The sequence below is a fragment of the Aspergillus welwitschiae genome (genome assembly GCF_003344945.1).
Source record: "Aspergillus welwitschiae strain CBS 139.54b unplaced genomic scaffold BDQ94scaffold_8, whole genome shotgun sequence".
NCBI lineage: Eukaryota > Fungi > Ascomycota > Eurotiomycetes > Eurotiales > Aspergillaceae > Aspergillus > Aspergillus welwitschiae.
Window position 1 is genome coordinate 1,062,840 of NW_020798702.1, and position 20,155 is coordinate 1,082,994.

At 48.5% G+C, this 20,155-nt stretch overlaps 9 protein-coding genes across 9 annotated transcripts; 5 read left to right on the top strand and 4 right to left on the bottom strand.

Annotated features, from left to right (window-relative positions):
- The first annotated feature begins 584 nt into the window (after positions 1–584).
- BDQ94DRAFT_186047 (Zn(II)2Cys6 transcription factor) lies at positions 585–2,682 on the top strand. The gene is made up of 2 exons (XM_026775041.1): positions 585–762; positions 821–2,682. The coding sequence occupies exons 1-2, from the start codon at positions 673–675 to the stop codon at positions 2,438–2,440; spliced, it is 1,710 nt and encodes a 569-aa protein (XP_026629057.1). The 5' UTR covers positions 585–672; the 3' UTR covers positions 2,441–2,682.
- A 1,306-nt stretch (positions 2,683–3,988) lies between these two features.
- BDQ94DRAFT_186050 (Zn(II)2Cys6 transcription factor) lies at positions 3,989–5,675 on the bottom strand (the record flags this gene model as incomplete). Its single annotated transcript, XM_026775042.1, has 5 exons — positions 5,563–5,675; positions 4,998–5,510; positions 4,809–4,946; positions 4,724–4,755; positions 3,989–4,679 (listed from the first exon to the last, which is right to left on the bottom strand). The coding sequence occupies exons 1-5, from the start codon at positions 5,620–5,622 to the stop codon at positions 3,989–3,991; spliced, it is 1,434 nt and encodes a 477-aa protein (XP_026629058.1). The 5' UTR covers positions 5,623–5,675.
- A 450-nt stretch (positions 5,676–6,125) lies between these two features.
- On the top strand, positions 6,126–7,022 carry BDQ94DRAFT_168346 (uncharacterized protein; the record flags this gene model as incomplete). The annotated part of the gene is made up of 3 exons (XM_026771029.1): positions 6,126–6,370; positions 6,421–6,691; positions 6,753–7,022. 3 exons carry the CDS (start codon positions 6,126–6,128, stop codon positions 7,020–7,022), a joined length of 786 nt encoding a protein of 261 aa, XP_026629059.1.
- Positions 7,023–8,085: 1,063 nt separating this feature from the next.
- On the top strand, positions 8,086–10,232 carry BDQ94DRAFT_186053 (lysophospholipase catalytic domain-containing protein; the record flags this gene model as incomplete). The annotated part of the gene is made up of 3 exons (XM_026775043.1): positions 8,086–8,134; positions 8,221–8,869; positions 8,937–10,232. 3 exons carry the CDS (start codon positions 8,086–8,088, stop codon positions 10,123–10,125), a joined length of 1,887 nt encoding a protein of 628 aa, XP_026629060.1. The 3' UTR covers positions 10,126–10,232.
- Positions 10,233–10,720: 488 nt separating this feature from the next.
- Positions 10,721–12,253, top strand: BDQ94DRAFT_158195 (nucleoside phosphorylase domain-containing protein; the record flags this gene model as incomplete). The annotated part of the gene is made up of 1 exon (XM_026768904.1): positions 10,721–12,253. One exon carries the CDS (start codon positions 10,721–10,723, stop codon positions 12,251–12,253), a length of 1,533 nt encoding a protein of 510 aa, XP_026629061.1.
- A 199-nt stretch (positions 12,254–12,452) lies between these two features.
- Positions 12,453–13,520, bottom strand: BDQ94DRAFT_158196 (Ldh family oxidoreductase; the record flags this gene model as incomplete). Its single annotated transcript, XM_026768905.1, has 1 exon — positions 12,453–13,520. One exon carries the CDS (start codon positions 13,518–13,520, stop codon positions 12,453–12,455), a length of 1,068 nt encoding a protein of 355 aa, XP_026629062.1.
- A 361-nt stretch (positions 13,521–13,881) lies between these two features.
- BDQ94DRAFT_186055 (transcription factor domain-containing protein) lies at positions 13,882–17,251 on the bottom strand (the record flags this gene model as incomplete). Its single annotated transcript, XM_026775044.1, has 7 exons — positions 13,882–14,027; positions 14,127–14,853; positions 14,901–16,037; positions 16,148–16,291; positions 16,788–16,881; positions 16,944–17,172; positions 17,233–17,251. The coding sequence occupies 7 exons, from the start codon at positions 17,249–17,251 to the stop codon at positions 13,882–13,884; spliced, it is 2,496 nt and encodes an 831-aa protein (XP_026629063.1).
- A 407-nt stretch (positions 17,252–17,658) lies between these two features.
- Positions 17,659–18,537, bottom strand: BDQ94DRAFT_186057 (SDR family NAD(P)-dependent oxidoreductase; the record flags this gene model as incomplete). The annotated part of the gene is made up of 1 exon (XM_026775045.1): positions 17,659–18,537. The coding sequence occupies exon 1, from the start codon at positions 18,466–18,468 to the stop codon at positions 17,659–17,661; it is 810 nt and encodes a 269-aa protein (XP_026629064.1). The 5' UTR covers positions 18,469–18,537.
- A 737-nt stretch (positions 18,538–19,274) lies between these two features.
- BDQ94DRAFT_168353 (nuclear transport factor 2 family protein) lies at positions 19,275–19,769 on the top strand (the record flags this gene model as incomplete). Its single annotated transcript, XM_026771030.1, has 1 exon — positions 19,275–19,769. The coding sequence occupies one exon, from the start codon at positions 19,275–19,277 to the stop codon at positions 19,767–19,769; it is 495 nt and encodes a 164-aa protein (XP_026629065.1).
- Between the last annotated feature and the right edge of the window lie 386 nt (positions 19,770–20,155).

A 20,155-nucleotide genomic window follows, 5' to 3' on the forward strand; every position in this document is an offset into this window, starting at 1 on the left:
CTTTAGGCTCCACTTATCTGAAGCATGATCCGCTCAGGTACATATCGTAACTGTTACCGTAATGATACAGTTATTCACTTACTGTAAATGAATCGTGGCGCGTTGCGCTTTATTATCGAACAAGGCGACTAAGCTATACGTGGTCACGGGGGACAGTAACTGCAATGGCGCTGTTGGTGGGCAGCTTCTCGATTCGCGTTGGCGTTTTTTTTCGTTGTGTTACATGGACTTCGATTCCGTGGCTATTCAAGGAAGCTGGTAAGCTTGGCCTCTTCTAAGCAGTTGATACGGTCAAGACCAATCAGCTCTCCTGTCTGTGTCGCAATAGGAAGACTAAGCTGGTATAGGGGGCAATAAGGAGGGTTCAATAGCAAGCTATGCGCGGAAGAAAGCGGGAGAGGCGGGCTAAGAATCAGAGACATTCGTCGATTTCTGCCTGAGACCTTCTGTTAGGCAGGGCGGTAGATGGTGGAGAGGAACCAGCAGGAAGGCGGTATCCGGGGCGGTCGAGGTTCAACAGCTTCACCGTCCTGAACTTCTGGGAAAGCCACGCTTATCACTCCCTCGCTTCTACAAGACCGATACATTAATTCTGATGCCGGCCTGCTAGATCTCCGATACCAATTCGTAGCTACTAGCGGAATGGACCGCCTTCCTGGTTTATCATGAGTCATGTACGGCCCTACTCCGCCTCGACCTAAGAAAACCAACATCACCAGAAGCCGGAATGGTTGCATTCCTTGCAGGAGTAAAAAGCGAAAGGTGAACCTCACGTGCCTGTAGTTTGGATTTTCATTGACTTTTCTCAAATTCCATGCAGTGTGACGAGGGCAGCCCAAGTTGCGGGCTTTGTTCACGGCTGAGAATTACTTGTTCATACCAAAGATTTTTGGTTCGATTCCAAGACACACGAAATAAGCCGGAACGAACAAGAAAGGCCCATGGCAATGGTGAGCTCGTGACGAGTCTCACCCGGATGGGAAATCCTCTGCGTGCACTCAAGGACCAAGCGCCCAGCAATAGAGGCATGCAGCCTGAATATCACATAAGTGGGTCAGAACAGATTTTCTCTAATCAGTACTTGGCACATGTCGTCGACTTACTGCCGGTCAGCGTACGTCCTGTCGTTTGCAGATTGTCAAATCTGCCGGCCCTATGTAATGCTACTGTGGCATTCTCTGCTGCTCGCTTTGCTTATTCTTTGGGTACTCCGTACCATACACAATCGAAGACACTCATCCGGCCAAATCGACATTTCTTCATCCAGTCACTAAATTACTTTAGTCGGGCTATCAGACTGATACAGCGGAATTCCAGCCAATTAGAGGACGTCTTTGCTACCATCATCTTCTTCATCCTTTTTGAAAATGTGGTTGGGACCGTCAGCAGTTACTACTGTCACCTGCAGGGACTTGAAACTCTTACACTTTGCTACCATCACACTTTATCGGCAACGCCTAATGGCCAACTGCTGCTGCGAGCGAGCTTTTTCACCCTTGCAAAAGGCGCTCTTTTTCTCGGCCCATTACATTCTCTACGCAGGGGAGATGTTGTTCACCGCGAGCTTGACACTCTGGCAGAGCGGCTTTGTTCACGCCAAGAAATTTTATTCTTCATGGTGGTGGACGTGGTCCGCATTTCGTCCAGTTTGCTCCTTGGGGAGTTCATACGGTGTCCCTCGGATAACCTACAGCGGGTGTTACAAAAGATGTGTGGATACGGCAACCCTAATCTCTTGGTAAGCTCGGCGTTGGAGGCTTGTGAGAAGCTCACAAGTCTGCGGAGACGTATCGACATTCTTTTCGCTCAATCAGCTCCTCTCTACAGCGCTTTCTCTCAGTGCACAAGTCACCCAGCTTTTCATGAGATGGAGTTTAGTTTTACACATGACAACATCCCGCCGATTACTTTCGCAAGTCATGAGGAGGCAATGGCCTGCGCAATGTACGCGCTAGTTCAGATCTACTGTGACATACAGCTGCTTCAATCCTTACTCGACGGATCAACCGGACCAGTCAATTCAGTGTTAAATGGATGGGCTAAGATCATTCTGGGGATTGCAAAGGGATACGATCCACCGCGGTACCTATACGAGGAAATGTATAATATGAACATGTGCTGGATTCTTGGGCTATTGTGCCTGCGCTGGCCCAACCCTGATATTTTAACCTACCTCGCTCATACCGTCCTACCACATCTGAAATCAACCACTCCCGCAGTAGAAGATACTGCTGGGGCTTTGCTGCTCTTTGAGGTGATCATAGAAATGCTATGTTCCCAGAATGCGCGAGGTCGTAAAGTCTTCGCAGTACATGTTGTGCACGAGGATCCAGTCGATTCTAATGCATTCCTCTTGGTTAATCGCTCGTTACATTTCGCGATCCATGGATACGGTGATGATGGAAGCTTTTTCAGCGACTACATTCCTGCTCTACATTAGGGTTTCAAGACAGGAGCGATACTACCTTCAAATCTACTAGATTCCAGCCGCACCGCTGAGAGGGATGAGGTTTTATAAAATTTCAAAATCGAACATTTTGTATCATCCAAGCAAAGTACGGATGCTGTGAATAAGAGATGTACTACCTGCGGAATATAGGCCGATCATGATTTCAATGGGTGAGCTCGCGCAATGCTGGTAGTTTCTCACTCCATTTATTGCATACTTAATTCAAAGTCGGCCTGGATCGTGCGACTAAATGCGGCCTCATCCTCTAACTTGCGTAGGTGGCACCTACTAGGATATTGGCTGCAATTAAGCCACACGCTAAGAGATTACTTAGAAATTTAGTGGGTAGCAAACAGTGAATCCCTTTGTATGTTTCTCTTCGTTTTTTTTTTTTTTTTTTTTTTTTTTTTTTTTTTTTTTTTTTTTTTTTTTTTTTTCCCTTTTTTCTTTTTTTTTTTTTATTTTTTTTTTTTTTTTTCTAAGAAAGTATGGCTTTTGGAGCAGATCGGACTAAGGTAAGCAGACTCGCATGCAGAACGGCCACATACCAATTCCCCTGAAGAGGCCAAGGTCAGTCAGTCAGCTTAAGTCTTACTTTCATTTTATTTTTTTTTTTTTTTTTTTTTTTTTTTTTTTTTTTCACTTATTTTTATAGCTTCAAAGATGAGTAGATTATATAACAATCGAGGATGTAGGGTAGAGGCCGCACAAATGGTCGGTAAGAAAGGCATTGCTGAAGAAATTCAAGAATAAAGAGCGCGAAAAAATGATCATACCGAAACACACTACCAAAGTGTTGGCTCGTTGACGTTAACAGGCGGGACCTGTTTTTTCCTTTTGTGTGAAGAAATCTGGATGTTGCACAAGGTTGATCCTTGATGAGCAATAACTGACAGACTGACTACTGTACCACTTTTCCTTGTGTCTATATTTATCTGTTCTCTCGTTGTTGTCTACTATGTCACTTATCTATCACTTATCGAAACTGAGTTCTATTTCAAAGCTATGCCCTTATCTCATGAGTATCCACCCTGCCTGCCTCCCTTCGTAGAACCAACTATACTTTGAATGTACATATGAGTTGTTGTGGTCTGTTTATTCTTAAGGGGGGTTCGGGCGATATGGGACACATAGGAAGGAAGGAAACACTCAGGATGAACATCGACTTCTTCACAAATCTATTCTCGACAGAAATCCATATTCCAACGTCATAAGCTAAATATCCTTTCTACTTAAGTGAAAGACTAGTTATTTCAAGCACATACGACCACAGGGTGTGGAAAACAGGGCTTCCCGTCCGCTCAGCCGTACTTAAGCCACACGCCGGGAGGTTAGTAGTTGGGTGGGTGACCACCAGCGAATCCCTTCTGTTGTATGTTTTTCTTTTTGCATTTATTCTTGCAAATCGAAGATGTGTAGATCATAATAGAGGGGATAGGTAGGTTGTACATTACGCCAACCGCCGCTAAGCAACGCATCGCTGAGAAATAGTATCGACCACAAACACGAGAAAAATATATCACAAAGTACACCCCGTCCTCACGTTCCGGGTATATAATTCCTTGTATGTCCATTCCTAAGCATGTGAGCTAAGCCAATCCCCTGTTGAATACCCGTCGTGTTCCCAATTAACTCCAAAGTCTGGATGATCCATTCCTTCGTGGCAGGTTCCGCACCCGCACAGTCGCCTGCGACGAACAAAGGCCACAGCAGGCGAATCACGGCCGGGAATGTCACCTCTCCAGATACAAAGTGATATGGAACGCTAGCGCAGAGGTCGTCTGTCATCTGCTTGATAGTATCTATCGAGTCAAACACGATTTGTTGGCATTGAGATGTCCCCTGTAGGCCCCAGAGACGTAGACCCATTGATCTGATCATCTCTTGTAATATAATTCGCGTTTGGCGATAATGATTCCACATTGAAACTACCCCGACGGCTTTGTACATATGGTAGGTGTCGCTGTGAAGCGGGATGTGGGGACGAGATTTGGGATTACTGTGTGTGTCAACCACGGAGTATTGCCAATGCGGACCGAGTGACATGGCCCAGGCCCGCAGATCCGTGTCAAGATGAAGGGCCTTGCTGATAAGTATGCTCAGAGTGCCAATTGAATCATCGACCATGGCTGCGTCGTCCACCTCGACGGCGAGATCATGTAGTTCCATCAGTATATCATAGAATACCTCAATTGGTTGGGAATCCTTGTCCTTCTTTGCTTGTGCCAGGCTTGTGCCAGCTTCGTAAGGGCCGTTATCTTGGGTGATTTGTACCTCCGAGATCTTCTAAAGACGCCACTAATTGCCTGATAAATATAGATGAGAATGAGAGCCAATCCTTGAGTGGAGCAATACTTACATTCTGCAAACGGACTAGTGTAAACAACTCGAGGCCAGTCTCCGAGTTCAATTGCTCCATGCCGCGTAGTTCAACAAGCTTTGTCGCTCCTCGGACGTGCTGCGACCAGCCCTGCATTAGACCCGAGCACGCGTTCCACTAACCCCTCAATTAGAAAGCCGAGCCTGCAATCGAAGGAGCTAATCTTACCTTGTACATGCCAAGCAAGATAACAGCCCCAAGAGTGGAGTCAGACTTCGCCGATACTGGGTCTCGTAGTGCGTTATTAGTGGCAACCAGGGCCCTGCCGTACTCTTCCCCTGCCGCACGCTTTAGTTCAGGACGCCGGTTGATTCTCGCCATGCTCTCCAGCCCTGCAGCTTTAATCGTGGCCTGGAGTGCAGGAGAGGGGTTCGTGCTCAGCAGGTGGGGAAGATAGGAGAGGAGACCCTGGACTCGTGTGGTACCGACGTAATAAGTGAAGATATGCGACATGACCTGATCATCAATTGTGGTAGGCGGGGGGGTTATAGAGGCGGATGAGGGGGGTTTTCCCGTAGAAGGCGACTTGCGATGTTTTCGAGCGATCGTCCCTCGACCTTCGACTTTCACGGTTATTTCATCGGTCTGGTCGCAGATTCTCAGGACGTTCGGGTCGCGATACCCTGAGCATTCCTGGTTGATCCTCAGGCATTGTGTACACGACGGGCGACGTCGATCGCACTGTAAAGTCAGTACGCCATGATCATAAAGACCCTGGAGGCGCACCACGTACGATTAGCCGTCGTGTCCTGCATAAAGCACACCCCAGACCCGGCTTCCCTCTGTAGACCATGGCAACAGGGATATGTGTGGATAATCAGTTCCCAGAAGGGTAACCAGTTCGGATGCCAGAGTTTGAAGACGCTTGGCTCCCAGCAAGTGGGACTTGGCTGCCTTTAAGTCCGACCGAGCAAGTCGGGCATAACGCTTGAAGTGAGCACTAGTAGCCGTGGATGTGGGGGGCTTGGATGCCATTGGGTCGAGTTTCCGAAACTCTATATCTTCCCGTTTGCTCAGCCTGAAACCCAGCCACGGATTGCAGAATATAGAATATACCTGGCGTTGGTACCTGAAGTCGTAAACCATCGCAAGGCTGAATACTGCATCATCCCGATCGATATGCCGTTATTGGTTAAGTCGATGGTTTGTATAGCCTCAGTCCGGAAGGATATATAACTTCCCGCGTTCTACAACAAGATGCTGTTCTTTGATTAAAACAACTGAAGCATATATTAACCAACACGTCTTTTAATTTCTTCTGGATATACCTTCTACTTAACCTTCATCCATCACAAAATGAACGGAATATTTGCGGCTGATCTTGCGGCTTATCTGATCCTCTCGCCGATTGTCGTCTATATATTCATAACTCACCGATGGACCGGGTTTCTGGCCTGGTACTCCCTAATAATGTTCTGCTCCGCTCGAGTTATTGGAGGTGCTCTAGGAGTTCGCGACAGCAGCAGCATGGCAGCGAATATCATCCAGAGCGTGGGAATCACGCCTTTAATTCTATGCGTTGACGGATTGGTCCATGAAGCGTACGTTCACGCCTCAAGATATGCTAGATCTGGTACTAAATTAGCAACAGCCGAACGTATCGTTTTCCATATGCCAGCCGTCGCCTCAATTGGTCCGTCGTGATTGGAACATCAGTTACCATGGTGGTAGCTATAAGTCTTTCTATCAAGGCATGCCTGGATATTTTCGAGAACAAAGCACAGTCCGACGATTACTCATTATGGAAGGCTGGATCATCCCTGACCGTTGTGGTCTGGCTCTTCCAAATTGGGTGGTCGGTTTACTCCTTACAATTCCACGATAAAGAAATTCAAGGTCCGGGATATCAAGGCGGCACTGTGGTGAGTATTGCGTACCTGTTATCTGGATACTTACCATAACTTGGCTAACGTGTGTTTACAGCTCCTTCAGGGTGCGCTAGTTGCACTAGCATTCATTGGTGTCCGTGTCATCTACGCACTTGTTGCTGTTTGCACCGAGAGTAAAGATCTTAGTCCAGTGTATGGACTAATGTCCGTCCGCGTTGTTCTTATGTTCCTGCCGGAGTTGTTTGCGACCATCACCATGATCGTCGTGGGTGTCCGCACCAGACATCTCCGAGAACTGGAAGACGAAACGGACTATGGAAAGCTTGATGTGGTCCAGCCCACTTCGGTTGGCATTGCGGCTTAGCAGCGGGTGCCTTTCACCGGTTACTTATGTCAATAGATCCTGGTTTCTCTTTGTACGGTGTCTTCTCTATTTCTTTGCCGCTCTCTCTTCTTCTCCCTTTCAATAGACCATGTCAGTATTTGGAATTTAGATACCAATTTTGCAGCTCCTACTCTTCTCCAAACCAACCATGTCAATATTCATAAAAGTAATCATTCATCAGCCGGTTTGGGCAGCTCTGTCAGAGCCTCTGACGCTGCGGCGTAGCGGTATCCGGGTTTGAATGGTCGATAGTTGATAAACTTTGACCAAATACAGTCCGCTGTAGGCTATGGCCCACTTCAGAGCGGAGTTGAGGCACCTCGTTTGCTGTGCTGTACGGAATCGTCCAGTGTTGGTTAGAGCTTGGCTTTATGATTGGTGCGGTAACAGATTGCGCGACACACTGATCAGAGACGAGAAAACGTATCACTACCCTCGTGGGCACCAGCATCTCTGCAAGTGGTGGCTGCGCTTACTGGGAGTGTTAAACGATGGGAAATGGAGTAAACGTGGCCCGCGCCGATCGCTGCCCACCGCTCAGCCTCCGAGCTGGTTGCCTGATTAGGTTTAGTGGGCATAAGCGACAATTTGGCCCCTTCGGCATGTCGATAAATGGATCTGTCAGAATCTAGCATTGGATACTCCATTCAATCAAGCTCTTCTTTGCCGATCTTGTTACTCACTAGGGTTAGCGTTCATGAGTCAAGACTCCTAAGTGCTCAGCTCTCGCCCTCTAAGCGTGGAAGCTCGGCTGGTGTGGACACTCCGCCCCCAAAGTCCACTTTAAGTCTCAGCTTTTTAGGCCTGGGGTTATTAGGATCCCCACCATGTGGTGTATGTTGCCATTCCTAAAAGAGTGTACCAGATCGGTGGGATGGGGCTCAGCTTTATCGTCAGTTCAGCCTTGGGTAGCTGTGGTTTTTGGGGAACCTGGGAAGCTTAAATATCGATCATTCCCAAGGACAATCAGAGCTGTTCTCCATCTTCAATTAACACCATCAATTCATCAATCAACGTGATATTCTCGCTTTTAATATTGATTATGAAGACGTCTGCATTACTTGGCTCAGTTGCCTTGGCATTTTTGCCCTGTAAGTCCCTTGCACATTTCTTACAATTTTTCAACATCACGGTGCTACTCGATTCAAGTGACTAACTGGTATTGCGTCCCATTTAGCCACAACTGCTGCTCCATCCCAAATAAATAATCGCCGAGCTCGAACGGACGTCAGCATTGAGCGCCGTGCCTTGTCAACTGCCACAAACCCTTATGCTCCGGTTCACGTTTCCTGTCCGCCCAACCGGCCTAGCATTCGTGGCGCTGCAACACTCTCTCCGGAGGAAGTTTCCTGGCTGAAGACCCGACGTGAACAGTCTCTATCGGGGCTGAAGGAATTTTTCGGTCATGTTGAGATTGATTGTTTCGACGTCTTGGATTACCTCGACACAAGGGACTCTTCCAGCTTACCCAATGTTGCAATTGCTATATCCGGTGGTGGTATGCGCGCAATGTTGAATGGTGCCGGTGCCCTCAAAGCGTTCGACAGTCGGACTGAAGGTACAGCGGCCGAGGGCCAGCTGGGCGGTCTACTTCAATCTTCCACTTATGTTGCTGCTCTGAGTGGAGGCTCCTGGTTGCTTTCCTCGGTATTCATGAACAACTTTACAACCATTTCTGCCCTTCAGGAGAGCTTCTGGGACTTTAGTTCAGCATCTATTCTTGAAGGACCTGCAACCATGGAGCCTACCGACTTTTGGGGTAATGTTACAGCTCAAGTGAAGGCCAAGAGGGCTGCTGGTTTTACTACTACTGACGCGGATGTTTGGTAAGCCACTTACTCACATAATAGTCAACACGACATGAACAGCACAGGCAGATGCTAACTAATGCAGGGGTCGGGCTGAAGGCTACTACTTCCTCAACGCTAGCCATGGCGGCGTTGACATCCACTGGTCCTCGATTGCGAAGACACCGGCCTTCCAACACGGAGACATGCCACTGCCACTGGTGGTTGTCGACGGCCAGTCCTTCGCGGACGCCAACGACGAACCCGGTCAAGATAAACCCATCTACGAAGTCTCACCCTGGGAATTCGGAACTTACGACGACAATATGTATGGCTTCGCACCACTTGAGTACTTGGGCACCCGATTCGTGAACGGCCAGGTGCCCGAAAATGAGACCTGCGTGCGCGGCTTCGACAGCGCTGGGTTTATCACCGGAACGTCCAGCGACATTTGGAACGAAAACGGCACAGGTATTGCTGCTACCCTACGTGATGCGATTGCAGAGGTTTCAACAAATACCACTGAGGGTACTCTGGAAGTGGAGCTGCTGTCGTACATGCTCGAAGAAGTTGTCAGCGCCCTCAGCTCCAACAACACCGCCATCAGTGGCCCCGCAGCCTATGAACCAAACCCATTTTACAAATACAACGCGAACACCTCACCATTTGCAGAGACCACAAGGTTGACGGTGGTCGATGGTGGTGAAGACGAAGAGAACATTCCCCTCAACCCACTGATCCAGAGAAAGCGTGACGTGGATGTTATCTTCGCCATCGATTCCAACAACAATAACGCCGGCTACAAATGGCCCACTGGGGAGTCGCTTATCGCCACTTATGAGCGAACTCTTGCTGGTTACGCCAACGATACTTCTTTCCCTTCCATTCCCGATGGAAATACCTTCGTCAACTTGGGTCTTATCAGCCACCCTACGTTCTTCGGTTGCAATAGCTCGAACATGACTACACCTGCTCCGTTGATTGTCTACTTGCCTAACCACCCCGTCACCTACATGTCCAACACAACAACTACAGATACCACTTTCAATACCACAGCCCGTGACGCTATGATAACCAATGGTTATAATGTTGCGACCCAAGCGAATGGCACGCTAGATAATGAGTGGACTACTTGTGTGGGATGCGCTGTCCTTAGTCGTTCGTTTGACAGGACCAATACACCTGTGCCTGCTGCTTGCGACCGGTGCTTTCAGCGCTATTGCTGGAATGGAACGCTTGATACCAGTACTCCGTCGGTTTATGATCCATCGATCATTTTCCCGTCTGGCTTGTAAACATTTGAGGAGATGGGATAAGAAAGGATGAGCCAGAGGGTGGTGTTTCCGGCTCGGGAGGAAGGGAAAGATTCCCGGCTTATAGATTGCACATATTGTGATGTTAGATGTAATTATATGTTTGTTTTTTTCTTTTTTATTGCTGTAATGTGTGGCAAACTTCTGATATGGAACGTTATTCTTACATTTTAACTGAATTGTGGAGCCCAGTTGTAGGTTAATATACTTCATTATTTGCCCTATGGCAATTTCTAAGTCTTTATTGATCGCATCGCAGAACCACTCGCGCGCATTCCGCTACCTCCGATCTGTTGGTCACTTTCAATGTGCAATAGCCAGTGCAGCTACCTTCCAGCGGGGTTAGTTCCACCTATCAACATCTGCTCATTCTGCATTAGCGGCTACACGGGCGTATCGCTTTGTAATGTGGCACGGCGCTTCCTCCAACGACAGCCGAATACACAAGGCTAAGCATGCAGGCCGGCGTGCTTAAAGCCCGCTCATTACACCCAGCAATGCAATTATCGAACCTTCTATAAATACTGTTTCAGTTCACTTTAATCAATCTATTCTTTTTCCCCGTCAAGCCACTGCAATGACCCGCTCATCATCCCTGGACGCCAAGAATTTCACGGTTGGCTGGATCTGCAGCCTCTTAATCGAGTACATCGCCGCCCGGCACGTCTTAGACGAGATCTACCCAGACACCACACATGTCTTTCTAGGGCAGAGAGACTGCCGTGCTTATACCCTGGGCCGGATCGGAAACCACAATGTCGTGATAGTCTGCTTACCCGCGGAATCCCCCGGCGTGGTGTCTGCATCCGCCGTCGAAACAGCCTTGCGACTTACCTTCCCCTTGGTCCAATATTCACTCATGGTTGGAATCGCTGGAGCTGCACCTGGGTCAAAGGATGATGTGCGACTGGGCGACGTGGTCATAGGGACGAAAATTGTCCCGTACGAATTCGGCAAAGTGACCCACCATGGGTTCCAATATACAGGACATTGTCCCCGGCCGCCGGCTATTCTTCACAATAGGGTGAATCATCTTAAGTATAATTCTCTTTTGGAGTTGGACATTGGAAGTGTAGTTGAGGATAAGGCGCAAATGCTGCCTATTCCGCTACAGCATCTGTTTCGGCGTCCGGAGTTGGAGGATCGTTTGTATAATTCGGACTATGTTCATGGTGAACATTGCGACTGTGAGGAAACAATGGTTCATGACTCTTCCCTCCTTGTTGCTCGAGAGCCTCGGCCGGGAGATGGTGAGGTCAGGGTTCACTCGGGGACCATTGCGTCAGGGGACAAACTTATCAAAAATGCTCAAACGCGCGATGACTGGGGGAATACGTTCAATACACTGTGTTTCGACATGGAGTCTGCGGGGTTGAGTAGAGGATCGATCACGATCCGTGGCATTGACAATTACGCCGACTCACATAAGAACGACAGCTGGCATGGCTATGCTGCTATGGTGGCTGCTGTTTGTGCGGCAGAGTTTCTTAAGATGGTCCCGGTCAGCGATGTTCCCCAGGGCCAATCTAGAGTGGTAGATGAAGTCAGCAGAGTTATGACAGCTTCGATAGAGGAGATGAAGTCCGTCTTGGATAGTTTCCCTGGTTCCGAATATTATCTGTCAACTATGATGGCTGTGAATGAGAGGCTAGCAGCAATAGAGCAACGCCTCGCTTTGCTAGATACTCAGCAGCGATCGGCCAAGGCCCTCGAGAAGAAAATAGATCAGGTTGTGGAGAGACTGCAAAGTATAGAGAAGAGTCAAGGCCTAGCTGAAGGCATTTTGGGACAGGCGAATGGAATCAATTATGATAGCGATGACCTATCTTCTGGTCGCACTAAAGGTCTCCAGGGAACAGTAATAGCCATTTCTGAAAAGATTTCAGAGGGACCCACAAGAGAAATAGGAAGCAGCGACACCTTCTTCAAAGCACAACTAGCAGCTTCGGACTTGCACGGAGTCAAATTCAAGTGTTCGATCAAATCTACGAAGCCGTTACCGCCACCCAAGCCGATCAGGTTTCGCTCACGCTCTCTATTGGAAGATACGCAGTGCCGTCGTGAGCAGGATAGTATCAAATCCTCACGAGGAACGCTCTTTCAAAATTAGCATTCTGATGCTGGTGTTATTAGCATGGTTCCCTGACTTTGTCAGTTCGAGCCGTATGGGCCTCATAGTCTCGAGGTGTGACTATACTTCATATAGTAGGATTCCATTGTACAATGATATCGTGAAAATATGTACTCTTCAAACCTCCACCTGACCTGTACTCATCTGGCCATCAATTCCCAATACATCACCAATGATTCTAATCAACCCTCAGCTTCTCCGCTCCGACCATTTCCGCCTCTTTATTCAACGCCTCAATCTCTGCTTCCGTAAACGGAATGCCCTCCTTCAATCTCGTCTCCCTCGTGATCTGCTCAATCTCCCCAGGATAATAAATCCTCTCCACACCCGCCATCTTGTCACTCCCCACGACCTTCTGATACAAATAATCCATCCTCTCCTTAAACTCCTCCAGCCCCATGAACAAATCCGGCTTAATCGCCACCAAGAAATGACCCACATCCGCCGGCTTAGACGGATCATACGGACCCGTCACTCCCCCAGCAAACGCAGACCCGGACAACACCCCGGAAAACACATCCATCATAATCGCCAGCGCAGACCCCTTCGGCCCGCCCATGGGGAGCATCACACCCTGAAGCGCCTTAGCAGGATCATCCGTGATATTCCCCTCCCCATCAAGCGCCCAATCAGTCGGGATTTTCTCTCCGCGGCGAAGCGCCTTATAGATCTTTCCCCGGGCGGCGATGGACGGCGCCATATCCAGAATAAACGGCGGAGCCGATCCAGCCGGAGCACCGCACGCGATCGGAGACACGCCCATGAGCTTAGATTTACCGCCCCAGACGGGTAGGGCGGGCGAGGAATTCGTGAATACGAGGGACATCATCCCTGCGTCCAGGGCCTGTTGGACTAGCCATGCGGACATGCCGAAGTGGTTCGAGTGCTTGATGGAAACGAGACCAATGCCGTATACCTTGGCCATTTCAATGGCGCGTTGCATGCCCATGTGTGCAGAGACAAAGCCGAAGGCATTGTGGCCGTCTACTTGTGCAACGACGGGGGTTTTCTCAGTCAAGGTGGGGGTGGCACTGGGTGAGAGGACTTTTTGCCGGATACGTTGCATGTATGAGGGGATGCGGTTGGAGCCGTGCGTGTCTACGCCGCGCAGGTCGGCTTGCACGAGGCATGATGATATGATCTTGGCGTGGTCGGTGGAAACGCCGTTTTTGATGAGGATGGACTGGACGAATGTGTCCAGGTGATTGGGGTTGATGTGGCGAATTTGGTGTTGGGGGTCGGACATTTTGGAGTTGAATGATAGGTAATTGAACGTAAGTACGGATGTTCCTGTTGTTGTTGTCGGGTGTGGGGCTGATGTTGAGGATGAGGATGAGATGTTTTTATGAGGGGAGATGCTTCGGAGACTATCGGGGATGGCCGTCGCCCCACACGGGGCACATCCGATGAACGACGGATGGGCTCCGACAGGCGGACGACTCAGTAGGGAGTATGAAATGCACTCCATAGCGATACGCCTGGTATCTTTGGGCTTCAGTCACTGGAAATATTCTAAGTGAGATCTATCTCCTGGACGAGTGCGAAGCTCTGACGAGCGACTTGTCGAAGCACGCCTAAAGAGGTTTGTTCGGCCTATCCAATGTTCATTACTGTGGCGAGCTGTTGAAAACCTCCCACATCAGCCCATCAATATCAGGCATTCCACTCCAGCCTTGATAGTCGCCCTGCAGAAGATCATCAAACAAGTTGAAGTGATAAGAAGTTTCTTCTGCTCGATATTCTTGAGGAAGGGCTAATAATCCAGGGTTTTGCTCAGAGTTGCCGTACCCCTCGGGAATGCCATTATATCCTGGCGGTTGATGATGCTGCGTAGATAATGAGCTCTGCATACCTCCAGCTCGCGACTGCGTTCTGTCGGCTTCTGTGTGTGATTCGATGGCCGATCGGTTTCTCAAGAGCCGTTCGATTGTCACACGGGACAATTCGTCAATGCAATCCCGTGCCCGAGTAGCCTCGCTCCAGTGTTCACCAATACTACTAAGTATGTTCTGCGCCATAGTGAGGCTCGACATGAGCTCATCGACACGCACCTTGGCGGTAGTTCTCGGTAGTTTCCAGATACAGTAGAGTAGTACAAGAGCTCCAAGGAATACCGAGTGGACAAGAAGTCGGCTGTAGAGTAGACTTCCTGCCCTGTAGATATCGCCAAAGATTTTCAGGAGATCTACCGCCTGATGAAAACACAGATCAAGCATCTCCTCCGATGGGTCTGGGATTGCTGGGCTTGGTCGCAATAGTAATACCATTGTTTCGTGATATCTGGCCGTACATAGCTTGGACATCGTATCTTCACTAGCTGTGTCTTGTGGAATTGTCGATTGCCAGTTCTTAAGGGTTGATATCATATCGCGCTGCCATGCGAAGATATCCCGAACCGGGGGATAAGCATAGCTCGGTACGTCACGTTGAATGCTGTGCATGACATATTTTATTTCTGAGTTCATCTTGGCTAATTTAAAAAGATGGATCGAGTGTGACATGTGTGACGGTGGCTCTTGTTCTCCATTGTGGTTGGAGTCAGGATTGAGAAGGTCTGTGTCTGTCATGTCCAGCGGGAACTGTAACCTGATCAGTATCTTCTCATACGCTACAGATTTGATCTTACCCTCATTTCACAGGCCTCATCTCTGATACCTATTGGACGCCCCATCATGGTACAAATCGCTCTATCAAGAGTATATACAACCCAAAAGATACGGGTTCTCATTTCCTGATCCAGCAGCGATATTCCGAGGGAAGGGGATACCCGAACATCGCGCTGCAGCCCTAGATCTATCACACTTGCGAGGCACTGATAGTTCAGGTTCCAAATGTTGACATTAGAGGAGGGGTTATGTAGCGCATAAACCATAAGAAGTAGCATGCATTGCAGAGCAGTAATCGAGCCATATGAACAGACCTGCTCAACATACTTCATAGCAGACGCATAGTAACCCTCCACGGGAAGATGTACCTTGCATTCGCGAGACAGATTCAAAGCTGAAATGGATAGAACCATGTACACCTGGAACAAGTCCAGAGGGTTCTCGTTCTGGGAAGTATATACCCGGTCAATCACTGACATGTGAGTCGGCTCATGCAAGAACGGGTAGATAAGATGTACTGTTCGGAAGTACTTCTTAGAGAGTTCCACGGCGCTTTCTTTTCGCGTGGGCAGCAGAGTAAGGCTGCTTAGCAGCTCTGTTGAGAGGATAGTTGACTCTGCCGTAGCTTTTCTAACACCCCTGGATTTGCATCGCCGTCCAGCGCTGGAGAATATACGATTCGCGAAGAAGTACCCGCTGGACGGCCCAATGTATCGAGGGCCTTCTCCAGAGGACAGGGACACCAGACCAATCTCGTGAGCCGGTTGGTGCTCAGCATTACTCCCCGTCATATGGTGCGGCGGATGCTGGTCCGGCAACGAATTCGAGCCGTTTCCTTCATTGCGTGAAGCTCCTCGGGCCTCTCTTCTCAACTCCCTTGGGGGAATGCGTTGCGAACTAGTGGTCGGATCATCTTCATGCGGTATTTCGGCAGAAAGAATCGTGCTATCATGGTCTACTGCGTTCTCTGCAGCTATCATGCGATGTTCAAGGCCAAGATCCACATTGGCGCAGTTTTCCTTGACAATGGATTCCAACCATCGGATCCGGTTTTCCATGTTCGAAATGTATCTCCGCGTGACCTCCTGTTTTCCATCATTCACACACGACACCCCTGCTTTCAAGCAGGAACTGCATGATGGTTCGTTTCCATCGCACTACAAAGCGGAAATATCGTGAGCTTGAATTGGAAAGGGGGTGATCTAGTGACTTACACGAATCTTTCTTCGTTGACATCGCCTACACGCCGCTCTATTCCGATTCCGACGCGGTGATTCCATGTTGACATATAGATATCCGAAGTGGGGGCAAAAAGGACTGACCTGAGATAACAAGATGCGCGATCAGTGGATGACTGGACTGGACTGGACTGTTGTTGCCGCGTCTTCCAGTCTTTCCCACGTGACCTTCTCTGAACGATCTGTATCATCCGGGGTACAACTACTAGTGCAATGGCTGATATATAAACACTAAATCTCAATTACACTGATTGGTGAGTCGATGCGAGCTGATGAGTGAGAAGATTGCTCCATCTTCTGCTTTCTCGACGCTACCGGGAGACGGCAAAATGGTGGTGCGGGATCCCCCGTTCGCCAAACGGAGGCCCTCCGTCCCAGATGTCAGGTGACTAAATCCCTGGTGCCTTATATATCAGGCGGTAAATCTGTCTGATTCAATCTCGCTGATTTATTTGTAGACTTCTATATGTACTTGTAAAGTATAATTCTTAATAATCTTCAGCCTATATAATAGTATCATATCATTAAGCGTCACCTAAGTAGTCCGCACTCACTGATTTGCTCTATATTGTAGATTATTTGCACGATCCCCAACACTGGAAATATATAACTGAGAACGCACAACTTGTGGATTAAGAAACAGTGGCAGCTCTTTTATGAACCCAACACCGGAAATTCACACATATACTCATCCTCCTCCTCAACCTCGAAATCAAATCTCACCAGGTCCTCCTTGTATGGAAACATGTATGTCGATGTCACACTGCCATAACCGAGGTTAGCACCCGCAATTTCGACCAGCGGACATAATATCCAATCACTTACTCATGATGCTCCTTACTTGCCTGGTATTCTGCCAGTGCAGCCAGATTTTCATGATAGCTTACTAGAGCGATTTGGAATCCCTTGCTGCGGTCTATGGGGTCGGTCACACTGGGACCGCCCACAAGCAGGCGTCCAGATTTCACACAGGGTAGGTTCTTGAGCTTCTTAAGTTCTGTCACGAAGCGTCGTTTATGCTCATCAGTTACTTCGGGGCGGAATTTGAAGAGGACTGGTTGGGGGTAGGTTAGATGGATGTCATAGTGTCTGTTGAGGTTATGAGGAGACTAACCAATGTGGACGAGAGTCATTTTTGAAGAAGTTTATGGTAGAGACTGGGATTGTCAGAACAACAGACAGAAATATATTTGTTGCAAGAGTAGATGATGCTATAAAGAAAGTGAATCAAGTTATTCAGCTAACAAACGTGGAGAGTTTATTCTGAATGGATAGAGCTGACCGCGGCTAATCAACGGATGGCTTCCGTAGCGTTCGGGGACATGCCGCTCAACATAATATTGACTAGAGCGTACAACAGAGGCTAATATGGAAGTTCATGGGGAGCTATGACAGCTAGATATCATCTATGGGTAGCTAGGATATTATACAGAATGTTAAATGTATCCTCAGAACATAGCCCGTGTAGATGCAACGTGCAGTTAAACCATAGTAGCCTGCCACATCAAACACGTGGAGTAATTCGTAGTATGATATTTTATTATACCCTCCCTGTAGAAGAAGTAATTCCTCCATCCACCACCAGCTCCTGTCCCGTGATATACCGTGCCTCATCCGAAGCGAGGAACACCGTGGCATTAGCCACATCCCAAGCATCTCCCATGCGTCCCATTGGCACCTGTTCATCGCGCTTCTTCATGTACGCCTCTTCATCACCCCCAGGAGCATACCGCTTCGCAAGGTCACGAGTGTACGGCGTATAAATCAGCCCAGGAACAACAGTATTCAACCTCACTCCCTTCCCCGCATATATCACCGCCGTGGCCTTCGTGAACTGCATAATGGCCGCTTTCGTAGCCGAATATGCAACCTGCGGCTTCCCGATATACCGCAGCCCTGCAATGCTCGACACATTTATCACCGTGCCGCCCGTCTCCTGCTTCTCCATAATAGGAAGCACAAAATGACTCGTCAGATAGACGCTTTTCAGGTTCAGATCAACTTGTTGGTCCCACGTTTCCTCGCTTAGCTCGGCAGGGCCACCTGGCTCGGATTTTCCCACGTTGTTGATCAGGATGTCGATGCGCCCGTGGCGTTGCATGCAGCTATCCACGAGGGCTTTAACCGATGTGGAATCTGTGACGTTTGTTTCTTGGACTTCGCATGTTCCGCCCTCCTTTTCAATTCGGGCTTTTGTTCTTTCGGCACTGGATAATGTGCGATTGCCTCCGAAAATAATTGCGCCTTGCTGGGAGAGTTTCATGGCGATGGCGGCACCGATACCCCAGCCTTCGTCGGTGGTCTGGCCGAGGCCGGTGATAAGGGCGACTTTGCCGTCAAGACGTAGCATTTTGGTAATACGATAATTGTAGTGGGAAAATAGAAGACGAAAATAATAATAGAGACTGGAATATAGCTGTTTCTATCTCAAATTGCATGATGATATTGACAGAATTCGGCGAGTCTTGCATTGACTCTTACCCCTCATTATGGAGAGCGGATCACCTCCGAGGCTCTTTACGGCCCCGCGCGGCACCCTTCCGTCAATCTGGCGGCTGATAAGCACCACATCAACTGCAGCAAAGATGGCTATTTTTGAACCAGCTCTTCTTTGAAACCATAATATGTGCTGGACTAGTGCGATAAATATGGGCTTACTAATGTGCGCATAATAGATACGAATTCCATCAGCTAGGCAGGCGGCTATGCTAGGCAAAGCTGTCTGACTGGTGAGCACTAATTCTTCGCTCCATTGCACGCAGCCCGTCAATAACCAGTCAACGTTGTCAGAACCTTCAGGGAGTCGGCTGTCATATAGCAAGGTGACTGCTTAACAATCCATAATGTCATAGTTCATCAGCATGCGAACGTCGCTTGGATTGGTTAGGTTGCATAGAGCCCCGGATATGACACGGAGTTAACCGATACTCGATGATCTCATCCTTATCGCCTGAATAAACGTTGCTTCTCTCGGTCTCCGATTAACTACGAGAAGTCATGCCATCATTATCTGGTCGTATAGTTTGTAGTCGAACATAAGGACCCTTAAGCACACGGCTCCTTCATGTTAATACCAGCCCTACCGTCTCAATCTACAACTGTCTCTAGAATTGCTATCGTTATCATGATATTCAGAAACAAAATCCAACAAGCAAGATGTCCACTTCTACACCCATACCCATTTCCCTCAACCACCCTCCTGACCTCCAAACTCGTGACGACATCATCGATGCCCTCTATCGCGCCGTCCTCGGCTTCGATACAACCGACACCAGGCTGTTCGACTCTGCCTTGTTCCCCGACTCAACATTCGACCTTTTTGGCAACGTCATGAAGGGCCTCCCCGCTATCCACACAGAGTGTTTCGATAAAATTTCAAAGTTGGATACCACGCACTTCCTCAGCAACATCCGAGTTAGTATGGTCGAGGGGGACCCGAACAAAGCCAAGGTTACGGCGTCGACGCTCGCGCAGCATTATCGCCCTGGAGAAGGAAACGTGGATGATACGTCGAGATTATTGGGTGGGGCCTTCTATTACTGTGACGTTGAGAGAGATGTGGCTGGTGATGGATTATGGAAGCTTAGGAACTGGGTGATAAAACTTATTTGGACGGAGGGGGATAAGGGGGTTATGAAGGGGGATGGATAAGGGTGACTTGAATGGAAAAGGGGGTAAGAGGCAAGATATATTGTTGTTTGGTCAGTAGAGATACTACTTTCGGTCAACGGGTCCCTACAAGAATGTTGATTAGTAAAGATTCTGTGCAACACACCAAGATACACGGAGTAACGATCTACCCTTCAAGGAATTGTTAATAACATTCGGATTTATTCCGTACGGAGGAATACACCTCTCAATCCTGTCGCTGATCAGCAGATTTGGATGGTCGGGTAATGAGATATAATCTCTAAGGTGTAAAGCAATAATAGGTGGGTGTATTACCCGCTCTTCATGGAAATCGAAAGGGTCAAACATCCTTGCCGACAAGGCGTGGTATGGTATCTGGAAAAGGGCATCCTTTAAAAAATATTATT